The sequence below is a fragment of the Stereum hirsutum genome (genome assembly GCF_000264905.1).
Source record: "Stereum hirsutum FP-91666 SS1 unplaced genomic scaffold STEHIscaffold_10, whole genome shotgun sequence".
Lineage (NCBI taxonomy): Eukaryota > Fungi > Basidiomycota > Agaricomycetes > Russulales > Stereaceae > Stereum > Stereum hirsutum.
This window is the reverse complement of record NW_006763140.1, coordinates 1,454,806-1,470,440: the sequence shown is the minus strand read 5'-3', so window position 1 is coordinate 1,470,440 and position 15,635 is coordinate 1,454,806. Positions and strand designations below refer to the sequence as shown.

Below are 15,635 nucleotides of genomic sequence, written 5' to 3'. Positions count from 1 at the left end.
AGTTGCGAGAGTCCTGAAGGAAACCTGAGTTTATTACATGGTGTAGAGCTCGTGTGGGCCATGTGTGCTTCAAACTTGACCTGTCGTATCGTTTTTGGACATTATGAAGCAAACATTGTATATCAATCGTTCGAAACTCTAGACATCCCACCGAATCTTCTTCGAATACTCGCGAATCCTGGAGACGAAATGATTCGGTACCTCGTCACCCGCACCAGTCGCCACCTTCAGGATAATCTCGTTCAGCATGGACGATCCTAGGACATCGATGTGGTCGCTTGTATTCGCTCCGCCTCGTGGCATAGTGAGTACTGGTTGATGTGGGAGCTACGTGCGTTGGAAATCAATGTCAGACGACGTGGATGAATACGGAGTGTGATAGAGAACTAACCTCGTACGTCGTTACTTTGATGCCTGCTGGGTTCCATCGTGGCCTATTCCAACCTTCGACGCACATCGCACCCAGACTTAGAAGAGAGACAGTGCCATCACCTTCTCCGAACTTAACCCCGTTTCGTGTCTGATGTTTGTAATGAAAGCCACATCGATTATTAGCGACACCCTACGGGCACTTAGGAGGAGGAATGACCTCTACCTTGGGGAATGAACTCTCATCAGAGAAATCCTTGTCGATCCAACTTCGTCTGGACAGGGGCAAATCGAGTGGTGGGCGAGCGCTAATGCAATCAGACGTATTCGAGCATTGCGCGGTTTCTGCGTCTGCAAAGTTGTCGTCGTGTTCATACGGCCCTGAAGCATACCTACCATCATTCAGTCAGTCTCAATAGCAGGGTTATCGTCTCAGCAGGGGGCACCGACCAATAAGAGCGCTAGATATTCGGAAGACTGTGAGATTATATGGCGATGTACATTCCTCGATGACAAGACGCACCTCTGTATCCTTGCCATGACCATACACACAGTAAATCTTCATGGATGGCGCGTATGGTAACCTGGTGGATGGAGATCGCGATCAGAGTCGTCACTTTCGCATATCCTTGAAAATGAGATCTTACCTTGATTCCAGCGGATTGCTCCACTTTCTATGGTCCCCGTCGTTCTTTATTAGCTGCTGTTCATCCCTCTCGATTCCAAATGAATAGTTCGTCTCCATCATCCGCTAATCGACACGAAACAATGTCAATCTGAAGCGCCTATCCGTACGGACTACACAAACTTACCTGGAAAGTCTGTGGGACGTGTTGTAAGATCCATGTTCCAGCATCTTTCGCAGTCATGTTTCTTGGTGTCCCGATGAGGACATCACTATGCTCGGGACTAAGGTCCTCTATGACCTCTGTTGTCTCCATGTCCTTCTGTTCTTTTCCACTGACATCCTTGGGAACATTATCCTGGTCCAGAGGTGCGACTGGGAGAGCTCTACGGAAGCCAATAAGTTCACCATGCGAGTACGTGCTATTGGGTTCATCGTCGGGAGCATGAGTCCCGTTGCCCCAAACAGCATCCCCTCCCTGTTCGCTTGGTCAGTAATTTTGTTTATAGCGCGATACGGTGGAATTGCCTTAATCCACATGCTAGCGCCCCCAGCCCAGCTACGAAACAGTCTTTGCCGCTCTTTCTTAGAGAAAAAGCGTTCTAGCACTGGGCAGTACGAGTTAGATTGGCGTTGTTTCGATCCACGAGGAGAAAAGAGACACACCATACGCGCCAGCAGGATTCACCTGGACAGTATCAGCCATCTCGCCAGACAAGTACACGGCCATTGCCTTGGCCTGTTCCCGAAGGAGATTTTTAGTGTTGTTCAGAACCACAAGGACTACTGACTTACGACTCCCTAGAAAAAAAGATGCAAAAATCATGGATCAGAGGACTTTCCGCCAAGAAACTCGAATGATCTTACAAGATGAGTGCCCGCGATAGAGATGAACGCTTCTATATGGTTCTGTCCCCACGTGTGAGAGACCCATCGTTATCGAACATCGGATTTGCATACCTCAACCCAGTCGGGTCCACCGCCACCGTGTTCTGGGGATTCTACCCATTTGAAGCTGCGCATGTACTTTTATTATGATGTAGTGGTCACGACTAGAAGAGGGAAGCTCACAAGTACTAGTCAGAGGTAGAGACCGCATATCAAAGACAATTGTCAGCTACAGTGATAGTTATCGGCACTGAAAGAACGGACCAGCATGACCTGCAGAAAGACAAAACATGAAGGACAGTTCGTTTGAATAGTCGGGTATGCTTACGGAGGACCCCATCGAGTGTGCAGCGATAACAGACTTCTTATTTTGACGTTTCCTGGATACTTGGTTCTGTCACGCCGATCAATACTTCTGATAAAAGCATGAGCTCACTTCAAGCCCTCTATTGATGTTTTCAACCTGGAAAAATATCCATCGCGCACTTCTAGGTTGTAATACGACAGCCGCCAGTCATATGGAGCGAGTACCATATTATTGGTGTCGTAGTTCACTACCGCAAGATTTTCGATGATCTTTGACCTGGAGTGGAGTAGTTGAGCCTCAAACAATGCAGAGCCGTCGGTCATAGGAGTAGGTGGATAAGTACCATATCCAATAGCCTTGAATGAAAGTACTTGCTGCATCAAGGCCTTCTGCTGCTCTTTGAAAATAATGATTGAACATAAATCGATGAACACTAGAGTTTGGATAGCACCTACCGAACCTTGATTCCCGGAGGGTCGAGTCCGGTGACTGGATCCAACATGAGGGCTGCCAGCCACCTATCCTTGTTGAACGTCACTTGTGAGACCATGTGGAAACCTCCCCAGAGTTTTTGACGGAAGAACGGTCTGTGCTCGGGAAGGGTAGACCAGGATTCTAAGCCCTGTATCCGACGTAGCTCGAATTGAGACGGAAGGCGAGAGCTGCAGTGGACATTGACATACCGTGGATATAACTCCGGGAACAAGTACTACAGGGTACTCGGCACTAAGCCCTCTCTCCTTCAGTGCGTCCCCAATGGTGAACTCCCTTCCATCGTTATTGAACTTCCACGGTTCAGGGATGTTGTTGACGAAACGCCGCCATTCCGATTCTAAACCGGAGAAGTCAAACTGTGGCATGGCCAGAGTGGGCCAGTCATACTCATTGAGAAACAGAGACACATTGGCTTGCAACTCCGGCAAATCGGTTGGTTGGATGAGGCTGAAGGCAAGAAGGATGCCAACTAAATACTAGTCACATCTGCTGTAATAAAACTATAGAACTCGAGGCTGGACTTACAGAAGATACCAAGAGGGAACAAAAATCGGCGAGTGGTGTAAAAATGTCGTGCATGGCGCTGCAAAAGTCCCGAACTCAAGTCAAGTTGCAAGCTAGATTGACCTGACGAGTAGACGCACCTTTCTAATCTTATGCTTCAGCGTTTCTACACTGTTGGATAGTTCGCTAGCCAGATTGCCTGCGTCCTTCGCCTGCTCTGGTGCTTCAGATCCGGGAGTTGAAATGCCAGAGTCACTCCCACTGTCTTCAGCAGATTGCGCAGTGCGTCGACGTAGAGACATTATAAAGACAAGAGAAGTATATCAGCGAGGGTTAGATGGTCAATAGACTAGTTGGGTATCGAAGAAAAGGTCATGACACGCGAGGGCGAAATTGAATACAACACTGAGCGGCGCGCACACAAAAATTATGCACATGAGTTGACCAGAGTTGACCGCAAATCCGTTTATGACGTAATGCCTTCAAGTAAAACGGATCGCCAGGAATCGCCACCCCCATCTCCTTGAGTATGCGTTCGCAAGTGTTTTCAATAGACCTGCCGGCGTTCTTTAATTTAAAAAAAAACAAGAATAGAACTCGGAAGATACTATCGACAGCAACTTATCATGCGAGATGTAGTACGAGTAGGTTCAAGGCAGCCCCCGCGGGTCAAACTCCCTTTGAGTTTGCTGAAGGCGAAACAGGATAGGGCCTTAGACATCCGCCGCCGTCGTAATGTACTGTATACACATAAGGACTATAGATCATCATCATTTTCCGTCCACGACCGACATCTACTCTTGCGTTACGCAGACGGGCCGTGTTGACCGCCAAAGCACCCACCGTCAACGTCAGCAAGAACGAGTGCTTTTGAATGACGTTTGCCTTGGAATAATTGTGTCTGGGCAGGTACAGAGGAGGAAGCAGATTGATACGCTCCAGCTAAATCGAGGCACTGCGACAATTTAGCTGTCATAATTCCTGAGAACAACGACATCAAGATAAACCAAGCAAATATAATACCTAAGGGTGGCAAAGTCCAAGTCCAACGAAAAAAGAAACACATCACAAAGTCCATAGCCTCGCATCTTTCATGCAGCCATACTTCCCTTACTCATTCGGATACGGCCCCAACCCTAAGTTCCATCCCGTCCATTTGTTTCTTCCACGACCTAGAACCAAAACAGTCTAACCCTCCTCCTCGCTCCACTGGTCAATGCTCCAGTCGTACTCACCGCCCCATTCGCCTCTGCAGCTGTCCCACTTGCGCCGGCGGTAACGGTGCTCGTCGTCATTCGTGTCGCAGTAGACGTGGGCGTGGACGTAGCGGTGGAAAGCACGGCAGATACGGAGCTGACGAAGGTGGCGACTTCGGTTGTTGCTGTGGAGGCAGCATCGGACGCGGATGCTGAGGCCGAGGCGGCAGAGGAAGAAGCCACCGAGGAAGAAGCCACCGAGGAAACAGAAGAAGTAGAGGCGGCGGAAACTGACGCCGAAGACGCGGCAGCAGAGGTGGACGCTGCTGACTTGGAGGATGCAGCGCTAGTCGAGGAGGAGGCAGATGCAGATGCGCTCCCAGAGGCAGCGGCGGAGGATGTCGAATTATCAGCAGCCATCGCGACGTCGACACAGTAGTAATAGTTCTGGCTGAAATCGGGTGTGGCCCAGAAGAGCTGGACGACGCAGTCGCCTGCTGTTTGACATTTGGAGCCTACGGCGTCTGCATTCGGGAGGGTGAATTGAAGGTTCGATTCTGAATATAATCAAACATGATTAGCATTGTATCGGAGTGTGGAGGAATAGGGAAAACCCGCACGGTCAGCTGGCGTTCCGCCCGAAGTGGGACAGAAATCGTCGAAGGTCTTGAGGAAAGAACCGATGACTTCGCCGGAGCCACCAGCTGTGGTATCGACGAGAGAAACATTGGCGGGTCCACCTATGCAGAAGAATCATACTCAATTAGTTTAGGTTCCGAGGGAAGGGATTGGAGGAACGAACCATGCGGAATAGTACAATCTACCGCCATGGCCATATTCTGTCCGGGGGTGACCTTCTGCACATTGGATGCTGGCTGATCGGAGAAGAGCTGATGTCCCATGCGTCAAACTCAGAGTTCGCCCTGTAACGTTTACATGGTGAAGCTCACCATTCCGCGGCAGAGCGTAAGCTCACATCCTGCAGTAACAGGAGTTTGCTCCTCAATATGACCGGTCGGATCTCCCTTGACGGAGTCAAAAGATGTCTGGCCACATGCAGATAGGAAGTTTTGACCAGGCTATGGATATTTATAAGTCTCTGGTGGGTATTCATCGAGTTAATTGAAAGTGTACCGAGCGAATGGGAGGGGAAGTGATGCCTGCATGAGCCAATGCAGTGGGAAGGAAAGCGGCGAAAATAAAAGCGCTGGCAGCGCTGCTGCTTGATGCGAAATGGACCATTATGACGTCGAAGGGTGAAAAGAGCGAAGATGGCTTGCCGTCGATGCAAGTAAAAAGAAAGAAAGAAATGGGGAAAGGGAGACCAGTCCCAAGAAAGTTCGAAGAGTAGGAGAGGGAAGAGGGAGAGACTTACGCAGACTTCGGTCAGCGAGACTGCAAGTTTTGTTTTGCTTTCTCTGATTGTCGATGCGCCAAGCCTTTCCTCGGGGTTCGTTCGCTCGGATTGTTGCCATCGCTTCCATTTGCACCCTCATTGACCGTAACGACAAGGAGCGAATCAAGTTCGTTGCGACCGATGGGCCACCTACGCCACACTGTCGCGCGACGCGAAGGCCACGTGATGTTGAATACGCGTCTATTACGTAACACATCTCCATTCGCGCACGACAAGAATCGACATGGCCTCTTTGCCACTCTCTTGCTACGCCTTCCATGTCCGGTCAGTCTAGGCGCACGCGGTCACAGCTTCCCCTCCCAGATACTCTCGACTTTGATCCCAATACTTCGCCGTTCAAGAAGGCTCGCAACTTAGCAAAGCAGAACGCGAGCCCACTCACTATCCATGCCGAGCAGCCAGGACCACAGGCTGGTGTTGGTGCGGACGAGGACGAGCTCATGCGTAGTACGAAGAGGGTGATGCCTACGAAGAGGTCATCTTCGCCTTTTGATCAGGATGAGGGGGACCTAGGCTCGAGTACAGGCTCTTCCCGACGCGTGAAGAAGGCGAAGACAGACGCCATAACCGGTTCGTTCTCCTCTTCATTCTTTTCTCTTGTGCTACTCTTTTCCGACCAAGTCTGTAGAGGAACAACGCGAATGGGGTCCAGACCTGTCGACAACCCGATCTGAACCAGGGCCCTTTGACTTTGCTGCTATCGCTCCCAAGACATCTATATTTCCTAATCCCAAACCACCGGAGACCCCTTCTCGAAAGCGCGCTATATCGGTTCCACCCATCTCCCCTTCTGCTGGCGCATCTCCGTCAAAGTTCATTGACTTCAACTCCTTACCCCGTTCACCTTCCAAGTCCCCTGTACGGAAACAACTTCGCTTTACCAGTGTACCACGCACACTTGATAGAGATCGGTCTCGGGAGCGGGACCTGGATCTGGGTGACCGAGAGAGGGATCGTATGGACGTGGATCAGAAACCCAATGGCGGCACGTCTTCATCCCAACGAGGAAGACCTCCAACCATTTCTCGCCCCAAGCAGCCATTGTTTACGCCACATCGACTCGCAGCGCTCATGTCCTCTCCTCTTACACCACTCCCTCCTACTCCTATGCCTCCTGCCACACAAGTCGCCCGTGAACTGCATTCGGTCCGTCATTCTCGTTTCAGAACAGACTCCTGGTCCTTATACTGCGCTAACACACTCGCAAACAGAATGACCGAGACATAGCTTCCTCTGCCGCTGCCACTCCTCGAGCTATTGCTAGGCCCCTGACTCTAGCACCTTCAGGTCTTACTTCGTCTTCCCCACCAGAGGAGATGATTCCCACTCCGTCAGATCATGTCGATGGCGAGGCAGACGACAACGACGATACACCGCGACGTCTTCCCGCACAGACGAATCTCACTCCCAAAGAACCATCATCATCTCCTGCACCGGTTCCGGCGGACTCTCCAGAACCTGAACCAGAGCCTCCTTCGAGCCAGGTACCTCCGGCTCAATTTGTGAACGAGGAAAAGGACAGTCATGTTGAGCTGTCTTCGGACACCCAACGTTCACGACGGCTATCTAGTTCACTGTCCTTGTCGACCCTAGATCAGTCTGGCTCGTTCGATATCGACCGGTCCAAACCACTCCCACCCGCTTTCCCACAACTCTCTCAAAACCCGTCCCAAGCCCAACCTAGACTCCTATCTCAACCTGAGCCTTTCCCGTCAGCTTTGCCTTTACCAAAGACACCCGGGCCCGTCAATCATGCAGGGGCGTCGAAAGTTTTGGCGAAGAAGGGGAAAAAGGGAAAGGCAACAATGTTTATGCCGCGGACGACGAGGAGCACGACGCTGCAGAAGAAGGAGATGGATGCGAAGACGGCTGCAGGACAAGCGGACAGGAAGAGTATTGTCGGTGCCGGGAGATTATCAGGTGTGCTTAAGGCTACGGTTGCAAACGCACCTTTCATATTTTGTCTGTGTGTGTGCTTAACATCGCATCTTCAGGTCCCAGCACACGGCCTTCGACATTCGGAGAAAGGGCTATGTCAGTAGTGGCAGGTATGCCCCGGACAGTAGTCATCTGTCATCAATGAATATGTATTCAATCATCATTACTTAGGTCCAAGTTCAAGCGCCCGTCCTGTCACCCCCGGCAATGTCAAGGCCAACGATAGCGCCACCGCAGGATCCAGCCTACTCAACACTCCCCAAACTAGGGAGGCCAGTACAAGCACGACTTCCGCTGATCCCCCATCGACACACTCCTCGAAACCGTTCGGAAATCGGAAATCCTTCGCCGCTCCGACGACTTCATCACTCTCCAAGACTTCCTTCCTTCCTACGTCCACAACAACTATTGCTTCATCTTCTAATACCCCCTCTTCGTCTATCCAACCCACTTTATCTAATCAATCGACCGCGTCCAAGCAATCTTCTCCATCTAAACCACCCTGGGGCTCGAGTGCTAGGACGACAACGTCCGCCTTCTCAAACTCACATTCCACTCCTTCCATGTCTCCTTCCAAGAAACCCGTCTCTTTGCCCAAACAACCCTCTCCCTCCAAACTCTTCCATCATAAACATAATGCCGGCCCTTCCTCACCCGTTAAATCAACGAAACCAGTCTCGATGGCCTCTTCACATTCTTTTTCTGGATCTGGCTCAAGCTCTGGCATGGGCGCTGATTCGAGTGCTGTTCCTACTTTGACCTTCAATCGACCGGCGAACTCTCGGCACAACTCCAGTCTGTCCACTCTGAGTCAAGCATTGCAAAAATTAGAGAAGATGCCAGGTCTCACCGCGGGTTCGAGGCCGGGTACGAGTCTAGGTTTCAGTCGGGACCGCGACACTTCTGATACAGAGGGAGGACAAACCAATCGGCCGAAATCTGTTCTAGGTCATAATGGAAAAGCGAAGGCGAAGGACGACTCACACGCAGGGCAGAATTCAATTGGTGCTGGTAGGAAGAGCATTGGGCAGGCTGGATCTGGGGCTCAGAGCAAGGCGAATAGGCTGAGGAGGGCGAATACGGTTGGGCCGTCTGATTTTGGTGGCGGAGGCGACATGAGTACGGGGGCCAATGGTACGGGAACGGGAAGACCGTCAGTCCTCTCGCAGGCCGCCAAACCTTCCACTTCCGCTTCCACTGCTCGACCCTCGGGGAGTAGCATCGGACTTGGCCCCAGACCTCTGACCACGACAGCATCCAAACACATCGTATCTGCAGCCTCCGCCAACAAATCCATCCTTCCTAATGCTAGACCAATATCCGCTATAGGCTCTGGACCACTTGCCAACAAACCTAAGACGGGCACGCTGGCTGCGTTTGTATTTCAACGTAGGACGGCCGGCCAAGGAGGAGGAGGCCCGAAAGCAAGCAAGAGGACGACATTGCCCACTGTCATCGGCAGTCCTGTCAAGGGCGGTGCAGATACTGTAGGTCAGAATTTTGGTGATATTGGGGGATCGGGTCCTAAGCTGGGCCCTGCTTTTGGTGCTGCCTCGGGGTCGGGCGCTGGATCTAGCGGACAAAACGGGTCAGGAACGGGACATAGCGGTGGAGCTGTCGATGCAAGGGGCGAAGCAGCCATGGATGTCGACTCATCGAACGCTGCACCGACGGTGTTCAAAGGCAAGGGAAAACTCAAATCCTTCCAAGACCCCGAATTGCACGGTGACGCACCACCCTCGTCGTTCAAGTTACCCACTTCATCCCGCATGCAGCTCGATAGACTAGGAGATGTCTTCTTCAATGACGAGGAGGAAGAATCCACCGGTGAACCTGGAACACCAGAATACAACCCTCATGCTGCCTGGCGGAGGAATGCGTCGAGGAGGGCAAGTATGGCTCGGGAGATGTTGTCTCAGTCGCTCACGGACAAGCCTGAAGAACATGGTGGTATCGTGTTTAAGGACTACAGGAGCGGGGGCGGCCAATCTGGTGAGAATGGTGCCGGTGCCAATGAGGCAACCACTGGGGGTGCTGCCACCGATACACAAACACAGGCTCTCCCGAGCACTACTACAGAAACTCCTCCACCCGCTCCTACCCACGGTCGTCACCTCCGCTCCTCGAGCACCTCAATCCCCTCAAAGAAACAATCCACTATCATGGCTGCTCTATCCAAAGGACACCCGCAAGGAAAGAGTGCTCCTGGTGGGCTGGGAAAAGCTTCGGGCTCGGGCGCGCACGTATCTGCTGGTGGCGCTGTACGACGAGCAGCATCGCAGGCTCCAGAGCGGAATGTTGGGAGAAGTGGGGGTGGTACAGGTGCTGGGGGAGAGTTTTCGAGTCTTTTGAAGGGGTGTGTGATTTATGTGGATGTCAGGACTGACGAGGGTGATGATGGAGGAGAGCTGTGTAGGGAGTTTTTGGAGGCGATGGGGGCGAAGGTGCGTCAACTCATGATGCGGCACCTGGACACTGTCCTTCTCTGGATGCTTAGCCCGAGTCCGGTGGCTGACTTTCTTGTGGTTTTGTGTGCGGCGTCTCCTTCTCTGGTCGTGTTGCGGTTCGTTGTGTAATTGCATTTGAGCAGCGACTGGGACGGATCGGCCAATCCTGCACGCATATTGTTTGGAAGAACGGAAGCAAGACGACCTCAGATCGTTGGAGACAGATGGACCCGAAGCCTCTGGTTGTGATGCTGGCCTGGGTGGTAGGGTGCGTCGAACAGAAAAAGAGGCTGGACGAGAGGTATTATCTGGTCGACCTGGAGCACGTCAATGTTGCTGGTATAAATAAGGTTCGTATTCTTCGCTTTTACTCGCATCTCCCCGCTACCTTTGTGTCTAACCATGCTGATATTATCTATGTAGCGCCGTAAATCTTTCCTGCCGAAGCATTTGATTTCTGACATTGGTTCCCCGCCCTCTGCGGGGAGTTCTGGTTCTGGAGGGACGTCCGCGGGAGACCGATCCATGGACACCTCTGGTGCGTCCATATCCCTTCCTTGTCACTCATCCTTGGATCTGAACGTGAACAATATTGGGATACAGTGGACGGCGAAGATCTCGGCAACTCGAGTCAACGATTTGGGGACGACGAAGAGGATTTGCCACCGCTGGAGAGGGCGAGGAGAAGGAGGATGGCGGCGAGCCAGGGGCCGAAGTAGGGTTTTCAGTCGACGAAGTTTGTGACTGGTGGCGCGAAGCATTGAACTAAATTCTATACCAATCATCGAGAAACTGTATCGTCCATTACTATGCTCATCCTTTTTATTATCGTGGCGCATCGGAGGGTTTTGTCATTGTGTATCATGCTGTAATATTTGCGGTGTGTTTCCTAGAAGTTCTTCGAGTTGTCGCACTTTACTTAATGGTCTTCTACTTCTCGAGTATGTCCTACCAGAGTGGTTTGTGACGGAGGATGCAGACATTTCGTGGCGGTTTGTGGCCCATTTACCCCCTTGAAGTTGTGGCGGAGTATTTCAACATGACCAACCCTTCTGCATCGGCGAAACCACTTCCTCCTCCCATCTGGCTTCGTCTTTTCCCCCCCGGTCAATTCGTGCTGTGTCACAAACAATATGGTTCAAGCTTTACAAAAACGTCCGTCAGGTCCTCTTCTCTAATATTCACTCGAGGCTCAGGCTCAGCGGCTGTGCGGGCGGCGTCGTTGAGCATCGGTAGAATATCAAGCCTGCAAAGGGGTTCAGAATGCATACCTCATCCATAACTTGTTTTGGGGGTATGATGTGATGATGTTCTCATTTGGATTACTTATGTGGCATCATTACATTGACAGTGTGTAGTACTTTCACCTCGATTCGATTGAATGCACAGCCCTCGCAATGATGTAGCTTTTCCGAGAGGCTGCGACCGACGCCCTACCCGAAAATATGCTGCGAGATGCCCGCTGATGGGTTATTTGCGGTGCAAAAGGGTCTCTGATGCCATTCGATCTTCGCCTTTCCCGATGAACTGCTCTTCTTTCTCTTCTTCGACTTTCACTCGTGAATTCCCTGGAGGACGAGTCTAGTTCGTGCTCTTCTCCTTGCTCCAGTTGACAGCTTGTGAGTGTTTTGACTATGACTGTGAGAGCTGTTTCTAAATCGAGTTATGCATGCAGTGCGTACGCCCACCGCAAGGTATATGGCCACGATTCGCCGTAGAGAAGAGACGCCGAACGTATGTCCGCCTCTCGTGCGCCTGTATCTGGCTCGCCCATCGCTCACGACATCCCCTGAAGACATCATCCTCACTCTCTTCTATATCCGTCGAGGCAGTTCTACTATGTCTTGTAGTCGTGTTCCTCACCGCCATCTTCGTCTCATGCATAGTTGTGCCCCTATACCGACGCCGTGTGGCCCGTCGCACCACGCCCTCTCTCAGATCCAGCACCGACGAAGAAGAAGATGCGGAAGCACAACAATCTCTCCTTTACCCCACAGCCGAGTCTGAGAAACCGAAAGCCGTCTCTTGGTGGCTATCCCTCAAGCGCTCTGTGGGAAAGGTGTTGGGTAGGGGTCTGAGGCGTAATCCGAGTAGACCTGTAGCTGTTATGCGGGTTCCTATGCCTCGACGTATAAGCACACCTTCACCCAGCGACTCTTACAGACCATCTACCGAGCCTCCGAGGAGCCGTCGGTCCACCTCATCGCGCCGCGGTTTAAGTATTCCTTCACCGCATTCGCCTCCCTCCTCTACTCTTCCACCGATTCCAACATCGCCTCAGTCGCCAACAGAATCCCTAGACGCTGCCGTTCGCCTCGTTACCAACACCGATCCCGTCATCTCCTTTTCTCAATACACCCGTCCTTCGTTTGACAATACGCGCGGGATCCTGGTCAGGAATCACCTACCAACCCTCCCACCGCTCGAGACGCTACTAGAATTGCCCATGGAGGAGAAAGAGTCGTCAACTGCCTCTCGACCTGCAAGCAATCGGAAGCGAACTGATGACTCTGCACTGGCACTCTCCTGTGTGAGTGTCCCATCCAATCTTGAGTTGGCACCAAACACGCACGATGATCAGGTTGTCCAGCCAATTGAACGGTCACCCTCTGCTCGGTCCTCGACTTCTTCTGGAATCTTTCCTCCTTCCCCCATCATCGGTTTCTCCCGCATGTCACTGGCAAAATTGAACACTTCCGGTATCAGACTTTCTGCTACCAACTCTGGTTCTCCACATACCCCTCGGTCGACCGGCTCACGGATTATCTCATCCGTCCCGATGAAACGCAAGCAATCCACACTCTCACTTTCTACGCCCTCTAGTCAGGGAAAGACGCCAACTCCAGCAGACGTTACGATGCCGCTCGTTTCAGCTTCGATCGCGAATACCGCGCAGGTTCCGACCATTCCTCCGCCACCGACAATAAATGCCCAATGTCCGTCTTCTCCGCAATCGAATATGATACCCTCACCGACTCTCCCCTTAACGACTGCTTTCAATCCCTCGTCACCACGGCGCTCCGGCACCCCATCAAGCACATCGACAATGCAGATCCAGCGTTGGCCTACCGTTAGCACAGTGATCATGGGTTCCAAGGATAGTCTCCCAAGCAGCACATCTGAAAGAGATGGTCAGGCCGGCCTCGATGCACCCAGTGATGCTCGAGTCGCTCGTGCACGTACGATGAGCGAGGGAAACAATCACGCCCCTTCCGATATCCCTCATACTTTAAGACCCGGTCGAGCTCGTACCTTCCAAGCTAGCGCTTCCCATATGCTAATGCCAAATATCACCGAAGTGGACACGCCTTCATCAGGGGAACTTGTAACATCGGCCCCTCGCTCCACACACGCTTCAGCTACCAGTGTGATCCTCCGGTCTATGTCTGTGTCCGGACTCGATTCGCTCCAGGCTATCACTCGCGACGATGATGAGGAGGCCGTAGTCATGAAGGCGGTGCCCGCCTCTCTACAACCGGTACGCTCGCTACCCATCCCGCCGATCCAGACAGAGCCGCCATCAACATCAGGCGCACACGCAGCGTCGCCCAGCATGGAGCCGGAATCACACAGATCCGAAGGCGATCCGGACGCTCTGAACATTCATAGCTCATCAGCAGCGACTATCATGCCTCCACGCCGAAACTCATCCAGAGCTTTCTCGCCCCGGCCGTTACCCACGCCGCCGACTACAATAGTGCCCTCCGTCCCGCCACAGCCTTCGACGTCGTCGATGTTCCATTCCTCATCTGATTTGACGGCTCGTACCCCTCCACCATCTGAGCTATCAAAATATCCTCCATCACTGCCGCACAGGCAGTCACCATCGATGGACACTCTTGGGAGACCACGGCTGCATTCTAATACACGCTTGTCCTCGGGTTACACGGTACAAGAAGTACATGATAACCTTGCGCCAGCGCACGCAGCCTCCCTCGATATCACTACTTCCCTCAGCGTGCCTCCTACAGAGAAAGACATCGTTCCATCTCCATCAGAGATGACCGCTGGACCGAGTACGATGACTACTAGTCCCGCCACATCTTCTGCAGAAATTACTGCCAGACCGGTGAGCTCTTGGTGACGACAATCGAGTTGTTTTTCTGCTGTATTAATTCATGGTTCACCTAGGCCTCGCCTATGACGGCGTGGAGAACCCGTTTGGAGCGGACCGACTCGAATGGTAGACATGCTGAAGTGGCCCGGAGAGGTACACGCTCGCAGGACGTTACCAATAGCCAATTCACATGGGGCGATGACGGTACTTTCGGTCGACCACGAGGGTCCGTCGACAGCACCTCCAGTGCACCAGGACGTTCCGCCTCCAACTCTACACCGTCCTCTCAAAGAACAGAACCTACGTCCCTCAGACCTGGCCCTCTCAATCGCTCACACTCCACATCCTCCACCAGATTCGTTAAACGCCGTCAATCACCAGCTCTCCAACCATTACCCGCCGCTCTCGTACTTTCATCACTCGCCACACCGTCACATTCACGATCCCCTTCATTGACGGGAAGCTCGAAAGCGCCGGAGCGGGAAGCAGTGTTAGAGATTCGGAAACCACCCAATTCGGCGCCTGTTGTTAGTTCACCTCCGACAGTGGCTTCCGTGCCTCCATCATTGCTTGCTGGACCGGCTTCGAGACGTTCGTCCGCCATTCGCTTCAGTGTTGGCAGCGGTAGCGGTGGCGTTCGTGGAGAATCTGTCAACTTGAAGGGCAGCGGTCAGCTGCCGAATGGGCTGCCACCGTTGGAGTTCACGAGCTGGAATCCGGAGGAATTGCTTGGATCACTTTCTTGATGAAAGGATGCGACGTTATCTTTATTACCTTTCACCTTCCGTTTCTTCTCTTTGTCGGACTCCGTTACCTCGTTCTCCCCGCTTTACCTAGTAAGTATACATACGCACTTTGATTTCGGACACTAGCCAAATTGCTGTTCGTTGGATATCTGTACAATATATCGCATAGTACATTGTCTTGTGTTTTTGCTCGCATTTTGCATTGTAATTTATCGTTTCGCTCTCTCTTGGCACCTTCTTTGCATCTTCTTAACCTCTGTGGAAAGCGCAGTTTCGAAAGGTCGACGAGTCAGTCATACCTCATTGGCCTCAATATAGCAGTCATCTCATGCTCACTGGCACTTGATTGGCAGGCGTTCGTATCTGACCCTAACTCTTTTAGGTTTAATCAGTTATTAATGTTTCAAATAAGTAATAAGGCAACTTGGCCGAGCGGTCTAAGGCGCCAGAATCAGGATCTGGTCCGAAAGGGCGTGAGTTCGAATCTCACAGTTGTCATGATATGCAGGACATCCGGTACATTTTTACATGACTTGTCTTTAATTTGTTCCTCTTCGTATCTCCTACGTAACAATCCTGCCTTTGGGTTGACGACTTGTACAGCACAGGGTGAACTGGACGGAGGACTCTGCAACTCAAATTGTGA

The 15,635-nt window shown here is 52.0% G+C and overlaps 4 protein-coding genes and 1 non-coding gene across 5 annotated transcripts; 3 read left to right on the top strand and 2 right to left on the bottom strand.

The window, feature by feature from the left end:
• Positions 1–138: 138 nt before the first annotated feature.
• STEHIDRAFT_60411 (phospholipid/diacylglycerol acyltransferase) lies at positions 139–3,049 on the bottom strand (the record flags this gene model as incomplete). The annotated part of the gene is made up of 17 exons (XM_007305689.1): positions 139–327; positions 392–520; positions 596–761; positions 820–830; positions 893–953; positions 1,017–1,120; positions 1,182–1,288; positions 1,385–1,479; positions 1,512–1,602; positions 1,661–1,733; positions 1,862–1,903; positions 1,955–2,009; positions 2,182–2,262; positions 2,319–2,465; positions 2,533–2,586; positions 2,645–2,811; positions 2,873–3,049. 17 exons carry the CDS (start codon positions 3,047–3,049, stop codon positions 139–141), a joined length of 1,749 nt encoding a protein of 582 aa, XP_007305751.1.
• Positions 3,050–4,139: 1,090 nt separating this feature from the next.
• On the bottom strand, positions 4,140–5,731 carry STEHIDRAFT_122996 (uncharacterized protein). Its single transcript, XM_007306136.1, has 5 exons — positions 5,519–5,731; positions 5,335–5,463; positions 5,187–5,274; positions 5,005–5,124; positions 4,140–4,941 (listed from the first exon to the last, which is right to left on the bottom strand). The coding sequence occupies exons 1-5, from the start codon at positions 5,624–5,626 to the stop codon at positions 4,361–4,363; spliced, it is 1,026 nt and encodes a 341-aa protein (XP_007306198.1). The 5' UTR covers positions 5,627–5,731; the 3' UTR covers positions 4,140–4,360.
• A 2,571-nt stretch (positions 5,732–8,302) lies between these two features.
• STEHIDRAFT_132561 (uncharacterized protein) lies at positions 8,303–10,905 on the top strand (the record flags this gene model as incomplete). Its single annotated transcript, XM_007306135.1, has 4 exons — positions 8,303–10,183; positions 10,330–10,536; positions 10,610–10,724; positions 10,790–10,905. 4 exons carry the CDS (start codon positions 8,303–8,305, stop codon positions 10,903–10,905), a joined length of 2,319 nt encoding a protein of 772 aa, XP_007306197.1.
• A 390-nt stretch (positions 10,906–11,295) lies between these two features.
• Positions 11,296–15,287, top strand: STEHIDRAFT_122988 (uncharacterized protein). The gene is made up of 3 exons (XM_007306134.1): positions 11,296–11,805; positions 11,862–14,255; positions 14,318–15,287. The coding sequence occupies exons 2-3, from the start codon at positions 12,306–12,308 to the stop codon at positions 14,987–14,989; spliced, it is 2,622 nt and encodes an 873-aa protein (XP_007306196.1). The 5' UTR covers positions 11,296–11,805; positions 11,862–12,305; the 3' UTR covers positions 14,990–15,287.
• A 120-nt stretch (positions 15,288–15,407) lies between these two features.
• STEHIDRAFT_t190 lies at positions 15,408–15,487 on the top strand. The gene has a single exon. It is a non-coding gene; the product is annotated as a tRNA-Leu (tRNA).
• The last annotated feature ends 148 nt before the right edge of the window (positions 15,488–15,635 follow it).

Excerpts from the sequence above, each read along its gene's own strand:
- STEHIDRAFT_122996 (XM_007306136.1), bottom strand. The coding sequence starts at position 5,626 with ATGGTCCATTTCGCATCAAGCAGCAGCGCTGCCAGCGCTTTTATTTTC. Across the intron at positions 5,125-5,186 it reads AGATTGTACTATTCCGCATG|GTGGACCCGCCAATGTTTCT; the intron begins GTTCGTTCCTCC and ends TCTTCTGCATAG. Across the intron at positions 4,942-5,004 it reads GGGCGGAACGCCAGCTGACC|AATCGAACCTTCAATTCACC; the intron begins GTGCGGGTTTTC and ends GATTATATTCAG.
- STEHIDRAFT_122988 (XM_007306134.1), top strand. The coding sequence starts at position 12,306 with ATGCCTCGACGTATAAGCACACCTTCACCCAGCGACTCTTACAGACCA. Across the intron at positions 14,256-14,317 it reads CAGAAATTACTGCCAGACCG|GCCTCGCCTATGACGGCGTG; the intron begins GTGAGCTCTTGG and ends TGGTTCACCTAG.